At 56.6% G+C, this 9,932-nt stretch overlaps 1 protein-coding gene across 2 annotated transcripts in view; it reads right to left on the reverse strand.

The window, feature by feature from the left end:
* PMEPA1 (prostate transmembrane protein, androgen induced 1) overlaps positions 1-3,249 on the reverse strand; it is a 51,301-nt gene extending 48,052 nt beyond the window's left edge. Inside the window, exon 1 of one of the 2 annotated variants that reach the window (XM_047745201.1) lies at positions 2,641-3,249. In XM_047745201.1, the coding sequence (XP_047601157.1) occupies positions 2,641-2,749 (109 nt within the window). In that variant the 5' untranslated portion in view covers positions 2,750-3,249. The remainder of the gene's footprint in view (positions 1-2,640) is intronic. The other variant, XM_047745200.1, reaches the window with a different exon arrangement.
* Positions 3,250-9,932: the final 6,683 nt, after the last annotated feature.

A 9,932-nucleotide genomic window follows, 5' to 3' on the forward strand; every position in this document is an offset into this window, starting at 1 on the left:
GCGGGGCCCAAGTTCTAAATTAGAGAGACAGAATGTGTACTTCCTGAGAAATAACTCTGGGTCTGGGTCCAGGGTGTGCTGGGGACCGAGGGCAAAGCTTTCCATTACCACCTTCCTTCATTTATAAAGCCTGAGCTGGCCAAGGCTCCACCCAGCTCCGAGAGCTGGGGCACCTGAACGCCACACCAGGGACCCAGTGCTGCTGGGGGGAGGGGAGGAGAACCGCTTCTGGTCCTGGAGCCTCCAGCCAGACTTTGGAGGGCAGAGACCCCATCTTGAAAGCTGGTAGAATTTTCTATTTCAACCGTCAGGGTCTCATCCTTCAGATGAGGAAACTAAGACAGCTTAAGGAACCAACTACCAAGGGCCACTGGGACACGACCCTGCAGCCCAGCTCCAAATCCATCTTTGACATTCCGCATGCAGACAACCCCCAGTCTGCATCATGTGAAATGTGGCCTTCCTTCCGCACTTCAAATTTTCTTCCCCATCTTTTTGTACAAAGAAACTCTAGGCCTTCAGGCTTCCTCACCAGAGCCTTTCGCGGAAATCTGATTAGCACTTGCAACAAACTGTTACATTATACCTGCATTTTAAAGATTGCTTCCCTTCCTGCCCTGGGCTTTCTTCCAGTAAGCAGGGGGCCGTGTGTAAAAAATACACTGTGCATGGTGAGTCACGTACCACACCGGGGCCGGCTGTAGCAGGCCAGGGTTCCAGATGCTAACCTCGAGGGTCCTGCTCAGACGTGCCACTGGGGGAAGCACACGGGTTGAAGGCAATGGGTTTAACACCCTGGTGTCAGCCAGAACATCATCAGGGCTGAAGGGACAGGAATAAGAATGATTTTTTTTTTTTTAAACATCCTGAACACAAAGGAAGGACAAGAGCAAAATGCCCATGCCCAGTCCTCACAATGGTTAAGTTCGACACAACAGCGTGGAACCCTGGGGTGGGGGGTTCCCCTAAGGCAACTTTACAGAAGGGGGGAAATGAGGCGCCAAGAGTCCTTCACCAGCAATCCATTCACTGAGGAGGCCCTCTCCAAACATGTGCGAACATATTTTAATAATATCCTCATGCATTTCATTAGCCTCCTGAGTTCACAAAGGGCCTTTGGGAAGCAATCTGGTTTAACGCAACTCAGTTCCGCAAACGGTGACTCTGGGCAGGTTCTCCTGGCACCTCGCTGGCCTGGCATGGGGTGGTCTGGGGAGTGGGGGTTGGGGGGGAACCAGGCTTTCAATTCCGGGACTGGAGGGAGCGGGGGCACTCATGGATGGAAAGACCCACCACCAAAGCGGGCCAGCCTGCCCCAGCAGGGCCAGTCATGGGTTATTTTTACCTCTTGTGCCTCACTGTACAAGCTCAGGGGCCACAAACTGTGGCAGCCGCCTGCGGAAACTGGCTTATGAGTCACCCAGTGACTGCCCGGCTCCATGGTGGCCGCCTCTGACTCCTGGTCCCAGCTGGAAGAAGGCTGGCCCTTGCAAGAAAGGCTGTGCGCTCCCGTGCCTCAGGTGCTTGGAGACGAGGGTAGGGAAACTGAAGCCCGGAGAGGCAAGAGGTCCCCAAAAGGATGGGCTGGGGGAAGGGATACAGGCCGAAGGCCGTCTACACAACCCAACCTCCACCTGAGTGGGCAAATGCATGGCGGAAGTCAAGGCTGATTTGTCTCAAGTTCTGGATGTATAGGGCGACTTGGTGCAAGCTTCCAACACCCCCTCCCCACCCTAGATCTACCTCCTCCTTTCAGGGCAAGGCAGTCCCAAACACAGAAAGCCCCAAACTTTGACTCATTTGTAACCAAGGTCCCAGCCAGGCTGAGCCAAGCTGTCCAGACAGAGGCTATTTATAGGTGCGTCGGGGACACAGACACTCACACAATGAGACACACACTTGGGATCCACCTTCAGCCAGACCCACCAGCGCTGAGCCCTGAATGCAGACACCGGACACCAATGGTCCCCAAACCTCCAAAGCAATGCACACAGTCTAAAGAGGCACCAGACGCGGACACCGGCAAGACGCAGGAAGACTACATACTCCCGGGACAGACTGCGACCCAGACACACAGACACAGAGAGAGACACGGAGACGCGCCAGACCCAGACAGAGACACACAGACACGCACACTCCACAGACGCAAGGAGACCCACTCACATAGACCGAGACAGAAGCGCCACGCACACTCTAGACACACACCCCGGGCCCCAGACACCCCGCAGGCCAGACAGTGTCTCACACGCCCGCCACCCCCCTTCCCCCAGCCGAAGTTGATAAAGAGCCGGCCTAATTGCTCCATCGAGACAGCCCCTTAGGGAAATAAAATGGAAACTTCACGGTTTCGACCGCCCCAGCCCTCCCGCGCCGGGCGCCCCGCCGCCCTCCGCGCCGCTCGGCCCCGGGTCCGAGTCCCAGCGGGCGGGGCGCGGGCAGCGGGGGCCGTGCCAGGCTCGCCGCGCCGCGGGACAAAGCCGGGCCGGCCGCCAGCTGCCGCGAGCCAGGAGGGCGCGCCCGGGGCGCAGGGCGCACGGCCCGAGGGGGCGCGCACGGCCCGGGCCCCGCCCGCAGCTGCGCGGGGACTCGGGGTCCGAGCCCGACGGGGCCTCAGGGGAGGGGGGCGCGGGGGTCACTCACTGATCTCCATGCTCTGGAACAAAGAGCGCTTGCAGTTGCACGTGCAGGAGACATTGGGCTGCCCGGCGGCGAGGGCGGCGGTGCTGTTGACCCCCATCAAGCGGTGCATGGACGGCGCGGCGGCTCGGCGCGGGGCGCAGGGGGCACGGGGGCGGCCGGGGGGGGTTCCGGCCGGCGCCCGGCGCTGGGGCCCCGCATACAGGAGGCGCGCGACGGGGAAGGCGCACCCCGGCTCTCCGGGCTCGGGGCGCCGCCAAGTTCCCGGGGCGCTGCGGGACTCAGTGCGCGGGGCCGCGCTCCCCTGCGCCCCCGGGCCGTCCCTCGGCAGCCCCGGGGGCGTCGGCAGTGCCCGCGGGTGGCGTCCGGGAAATGGGCTGGCAGCCGGGGCGCGCGCTGCCGCCGGGGCTGAGCCTCTGCTGCTGGCTTCCCGCAGCCGAGCGCCTCCGCCGCCGCCGCCTCCTCCTCATTCAAGTCCAAGGAGATCGGGTTTCGCTCCGAGACCGCGGTCGGAGGCAGGCAGACGGTCTGACGTCAGCGCTAGACGGGGCTGCCGGTTCCCACCGCGCGGGGGCCGGGGAGGGGGCGCGCGCTGCGCCAATCCCCGCCGAGGTTCCCCCGCACCCCCTTCCCCGGCCGCGGGGCGGGGTGACAGGGAAGGGGGCGGGCTCTTAAAGGGCCAGAGCGAGGCGGCCCGCGTAGACCCGGGACCAGCGGGGCGGAGGAAGGGTAGAGCGTCCCTGCCCCTACTGGGGTCCGTCTGGAACCCCTGACCTGGACACGCGGGTCGGAGGAAGCGGGACTCGTTCCCACCTTCACCTCCGCGGGTTGCGGGTGCGTCGCGGGACCCCGGAATCCTTGACCCCGGTTTAGGGGAAGCCTGTCTTTTCCCAAAGGAGAGGGAATTGGAGAAGATGAGGGAAGTCCTCCCGATCACCCACACCTGATTTCGCAGGAAACTCCGCCCCCAGGTCTACAGTCCCACGAGGCTTCTACTGCCCCGCGCCCCCTGCGCCCTTTAACCCGACCCCAAGGAGGTCGACTGGGTCAGACTGGAATTCGGGTAGACACGCCCCGGACCGCTCGGAGAAACGCCCGGGAGCCCTTGTCATGTAAATACGTGTCGGGAACTTGTGTAATGTCGCAGCCGGCGGGGCCCGGGGCGAATCCACTCCCATTGTCTGCTGCCGGAGGGGCCACCGGCTGGGGGGGAGGGCCTCCGGAGTTCAAAAGAGGGGGGAGGAAGTGCGGGGGTGTACTTTCATTTCATTAAGTTTTAATTACACAAGTGCTATAAGAGCACATTCTCCTGGTTTAAAAAGAAATGGAAATATTACGTCAGAGGATCTCTCCCTGGCACACCTCCAAACTCTCAGCGATTTGGTGTGTCCCCTCCTAGACCCTTGCCTAAAACTCCACTTATTTGCCCTGCAGTAGTGGAGCGCCTACCTTGGGCCAGAAACTTACCAAATATTAACTCAACCTCATACCTACTCCCAGAGGCAGGAATGTTGTTATCCCCATTTCACAGACGTGGGAACTGGCCTGGGGAGTTGGTTGCTTAGGGTCATGCAATGGAGGACCCTGGTCCTCACACAAGAAAGGTGCAGGGGGTATCTGTACCCTCACATAGTTTTCTCCTTTAAATACCAACATACCCTGGAACTTAATGGGGTTTAGTAAGGAGCAGATTCATTTTGTATGGTGGCCGGGGCAGTGGGGGGGTGTAGAGGTGTTTAAAAATTATTTCCTTTTAAGAGAGGGTAACCACACCAGAGACTTGCAGAACCCAGAGGAAGCCAGCTCAGGAAGGGGATGTGACCTCTCCGGGCAGCTGGGCACAGCGATGCCTCTTGCTCTCTTAAGAGCGCAGGCGGAGAACTCTATAGGAGGACTCCAGCTCAGGGGTGACTGGGTGTTCCGGCCGGGTTTATGGAGGAGCCCTAGGGGGTGCCCAACACAGAGGGAGTTCCGAAGGTACTGACCATCATTTGTTTGGGAAGAGAGGCTCACTCTCAGAGCTGTGCCCAACCCCAGGTCTCGGAGGTGGGGAGCCCTCAGGGATGGCATGGCCAGGACAGTCTCAGACCCTAGCTTGAGAAGGGACTGATCTACCTGCAGGTCTGGGATGGGGGAGGTCTCCCTGCCGTTTGGCCCCCACAGCTTGGAGGGAAAGCCTAGGGGTTCCTGATTGTTGCTTGGGGGACCCTAATAACGTAGGTTGGACCTGGAGATGACCGTGCGTTCTACTCATTGCCTGGGCCAAAGAAGACCACCATCGTAGCCCCTTCTTTCAGCGATCCCTTCTTTCACTCAATCAACAAACTCTCAGGAGCTCCAGCGCTGTGTGCCGGGAACTCAGGAGTCCAGGAACAACCCCTGAGCTTTGACTCTCGCAGAGGCTCTGGATGTCTGACAGTGAAAAACCCCGCACTTTGATTGCCTTGGAAATGAAGCAGCATTTACTCAATCAAGGTCGAACCACCAGCAGGCAAAAATAACCAGTGAATTCAATGGATTAAAAAAAAAAAAGAAGAAAAAAAAAAAACACCTTAGCCACAATGTTGGCCTCTGGTTGATTGGCCTGGGATAACAGTGCTGGTGGCATTCATGGAGTGCTTACAGTGTAACGTCACCGCTGTAATGGCGGCAGTCGCCACTGGTTGGTCTGGACCCTGGTTCCAAAGTTGGCTCTGCCCAGAGGCCTGAAGTGGGGCCTGGGCATGGTGGACACAACTGCAGCTCTAAAGATGGGTGGGACACGTGACCTTGGCAAGTCCCTTCATCTGTCCCACAGCATCTACCTCCTCTGCAAAATGGCACTCTTCATGGTGTCCTTGACTGGGATAACAGTCAGGAATGAAAGAGCCAGGGCTGAGTAAGAGGCTGACTATGTGCTAGTGGTTATGTTGTGTAATCCTCACGGCAACCCGGGGAGGGAGGAACTAGCATCGCTTTACAGATGAGAGGACTGGCAATTGGGAAGGCGTCACCCCATGACATTGTCCTTGGCTAAGGTGGGTAGTAGGAAAGGACAGAATTGCTCTGGGAGAAGCATACGCTTAAGAACCCACAGTCATGGGAGGCTTTGTGTGTGCCTGGGACTGCCAGATCAATATGAATTTCAGATAAATCACAGACAAATTTTAGTATAAGTATATCCCATGCAATATTTGGGAAATACTTATACTAAAAATTTATGCTTTTCTTCTCTGAAATTCAAATTTAACTGGATGACCTGCATTTTTATTTGCTGAATCTGAGTGTCCTCTGTGTACCAGGTGCTGTGGTGCGGGTAATTCAGGGAGGGGGAAGACAGAGCCCATGGTCAGGCCAGGCTCAGGAAGAAGAGTTCATAGCTCCCTGATTCTGTCTACGGTCATGCAACAGGGCCAAGGTGTGAATGGTGCAGTGCAGGAGCCCTCACCCGACTGGGAGTGTGGGTGCTAGAGGGTAGGTCACCTCTGCTGGACTAGCTCTAGTCCATGGGAGGGAGGCCACAAGTCAGGGAAAGAAATTTCCTTTCTTCATTCAGTAAATATTGTGTACCTATTCAGTGCCAGGTTTTGTGCTGGGTACCGGGCACAGGGCAACAAAAAACCAAAATCTCCACCCTCATGTGACATGGGGGGGAGGGTCACAGGGAATAGGGGGCAGGAGAGACTGGAGACTCACGTGCAAACCCGTAGTTAAACTAGGTGACTTCAGATGTGGTCTGAGGCAAGGTTGGCGATCAGCGGAGCCCACCCTGAGAAGGTGGCATTTTGTTCCATTCCTATATGCTGGACATCAACCTAGAGCTTCTTACAAGTCCCTTCCCTCCTGGGCTCCTGTGTTTGCAGGGGAAACAGACAACAAATGTGCAAACATCTAAATCCAGGTGACGGTTTCAGAGAGGCGCCGAGTACAGAGCCAGAAACATTACCAAGGGACATGGTCTGGAAGCAGCTGGAGCCAAGAAGTAGCCTCTCTGGGAGGAGGGACAGACACAGCAGGTGCCCAAGGAGAGCCCTTGGAGTTGGGGTGGAGGGAAAGAAGAGCAAAGGGATTTACGGTCCCGGAAAGTCTGGGATTTGGGACGCATTTCCCAACCTGGTTATAGGGCATGGGATTGTGAAACGGGTGTATGTCCTCAGGTGACTGCCAGGACAGGCCTTTCAGGGTGTCCAGACGGTACAGTGCTGCTGTCTGCCCCGAGCATGGGTTGGCTCTACCACAGGGGATCTTCAGAGAGAAGAGATCCTGTCCGTGCCAGTAAGGAGGGCTGCCCCCCAACGGCACATCCCTGCCGCCTGGGTTTGGGTACAAGGCCAGCTTCACAGGCGTGTGACCAAGCAGGTGCCAGGGATCCTCCCTCAAAAGAGCCTCAAACTTGGATGAATCCTTCACTGTCACCATCTTGAAACTCTTAATAATGACTGATTTTGAAATGAGGGGCCCTGCATATCCCGTAGCTGCTCAGGGGCCGGGCCTGTGTTGGCAGCCATTGGGAACCCAGGGCACCCTGTGTGGGTTTTGGCTGGTCCAAGGGTGGCTGGCCGCATCCTGACTGTGTCTGCGGGGCATTGTGGAAAGTGCCCGGCTGAGTCAACAGAGGGCCCGCCCCAGCTGGCCGCCTGCAGTGGGGATGTGGCAGACCTCGGCCTCCCCAGGTCCAGCCCTGCCCCTCACCCCACTGCCCCCCCAGGCCTGCCGCACAGACCTGCCTCTTCAGACGCAGCTCTCAGCAGCCATGGGGTGGTTTAACCACCTCTCCCCTCAACTGACCGCCTTTGGAAGCTCCTTCCAGCTGGGTCCATCTGTCCCCAAATCCAACACCGTGGATTCATCGGTCTGCCAACGTTCCCGGGGTAGCATCTTGGGACTTCGTGTTTTTCCATTTTGGGGGGAGGGGGATCCTGGATCCTGTTTTGCTTCCAAACACTATTAACAGCTAATGATTTTTGGTCCCTGCCTGTGTACCAGGTCCTGTTCTAGACACTTCACATTCACTCATTTAATGCATCGGGGTCTACAGTGAATTCATTGGATCGTTACAACAGCCCTATGAGGTCTGAGCTAATGTTATTCCCTTTTGACAGATGGGGACACTGAGGCTCAGGGACCCACCAGGGAGGCAGGGCAGGATGTGAATGCAGGTGCTTGGGCCCCAGAACCCATGGGCAGACTTCAACAAAGGTGCTTTCTGCTCCCCTCCTCCATCCTTACCGCCTGAGCCCCCTTGACATTCACGGCTGGGCTTGGGCAGCACCCTTCCCTGGGCTTCCTGAGGCTCCCTGGGCTCCATCTCACCTCAGAAGAGGAAGAGCCTCTGACTTCTGCAGGGGGGCCTGGAAGTGGGCTGGGAGGAGAGGAGGTCAAGATGAAACTCAGAGAGCACCTGCTGCCGGAATCCCATAGGGGTGACCTTGGCAGGGGGTTTCACCTTGCTGAACCTGCATCTCCACCCCTAAGTGGAGAGTGGGAGCAGTATTTCACAGTGAGTGGCGGCCTGAGTGTTAAGTCCTTGGCACAGTGACCAGCGGCAGCCGACATGTATGTTGGCACGTTCACGGTCTGCCTCCACTTGATTGGCAACTCTAGAGAGGCGGGTCAGTGGGCTTGTCACTGGATACACCCCTGGTGGGCGTACACACGGGGTCTGGCACGCAGCAGGCACTTGGCAAACCTCTGGCATACATGCCTGGCACCCACACATAATAACATACAAGTCACACTTGGGCTGACTTTGCTACGTGCTGACAATTGTCTCTTCCCTGCTCACACACACCCTCCACACCCACACCTCTTGTGTTCGGTCCCCTGGATGCCCGTCTAAAGACAAGCTTCTAACCAAGTATCTGGAATCCAGAAGCCTGGGCCAGTACCTACAAATAAGAGTAACTACTTGCCTGGTACCAGACCAGAGCCAAAAATCTTAACCATAAAGATGCACGGGTGTGTGTGTGTGTGTGTGTGTGTGTTGTGTGTGGTCTCTGTGTTGGGGGTTTATGGGTGCACGTGTGTTGCATATATGTGTGCGGTATGCACTGGTGCACACTCATGTCACGGGAGTATGCGTATGCTGTGTGTTTTATTTGTTGTGTCATGTGTTCACTGATACAGGAGCTTAGCTCCTGGACAAATGTCACACAATTGAGCTCTCCAGCAGCAAGCCAAAGAAAGCTGGCTAAACTGGTCACAGATGCACCCTACAGCAGGGAGGACATCTCTTCTCCTATCCAGTTTCTTATTTCCAGCCTGGAACTGGTTTCTATAGGGCTTTGGGACCAAGGCAGGGAGATGAAGGTGGGCAGAAGGAAAGGACAGAAGGAAACATTAGAGCCAAATCCCGTCTTCTGGTGGATGGGTAAACTGAGGCCCAGAGAAGGACAAGACTTGGCCAAGGTCAAGCTGCTGGTGAAAGGCACAGGGGAGCCAGGATCCTGTTCCAGACTCCAGGCTGGGGTCCACAGGGTCTTTGGTTACCGTAAATAGCTTAATATACAGACCTTTCTCACACAGGCTGAGAGAAGAAGGTTCCACTCATTCAGACATGTTCAACTCCTGTCTGAAACACTTCCAGAAAGAACTGTGCATCGTTCAAGCTGATTTCACGGGCCAGACACACCAGAGCAGAAATGTTCTGTGTCTCTGTGCTCATGAAAGGATACAGTCTACCGTTGTCAGGAGTGATTAATAATGTAAAACTGTGATTCTCGCGGCATGAAAGGCATTGGGGGCCAGGCTGGGCTGCTGAGCTCTGCTGCTGGTTTTGAGGGGGAGGTGATGCAAAGGGGCTGGATGTGAGGGAGGGCTGTCTGCCTGGCTCAGGCATGGGCCAGCCAACGGCATCACACCTGGTTCACACAGACTGTTCCTATGATAACCGAGCACCGGGCCCTGAGGCTTATGGTGACCATGACAAGCTGGGCTCTGCCTTCACAGAGTATGCCCTCTGGGGAGCTCACTTAGTCACTGACCTACTCCCCAAACACTGAACTCTGCATGCCCAAAACTGAGGTCAAATGAGTACACACCACCACTTCTTGACTGGGAAAGTTCATGACTGACCCCAGGCCACCTCAGTTTCCCCATCTTTAAAAGGGAGCTCACAAAGGTACTTACTCAGAAAGCTACAGGCAAGATTAAATGGGAGATGTGCTGGCACTCAGCATCAGGCATGGACAGGAATACGCTCCGGGAAAAAAATGTATTATTACCGCACGCTCCGGGCTCCGGCAGCTCCCAGTCTCATATAAAATATGAACAAACCCCAGAGTCCCTTTTTCTCTTTGGAGAAGTTACCCGCAGTG

The sequence above is a fragment of the Lutra lutra genome, chromosome 9 (genome assembly GCF_902655055.1).
Source record: "Lutra lutra chromosome 9, mLutLut1.2, whole genome shotgun sequence".
In the NCBI taxonomy this organism is placed as follows: domain Eukaryota; kingdom Metazoa; phylum Chordata; class Mammalia; order Carnivora; family Mustelidae; genus Lutra; species Lutra lutra.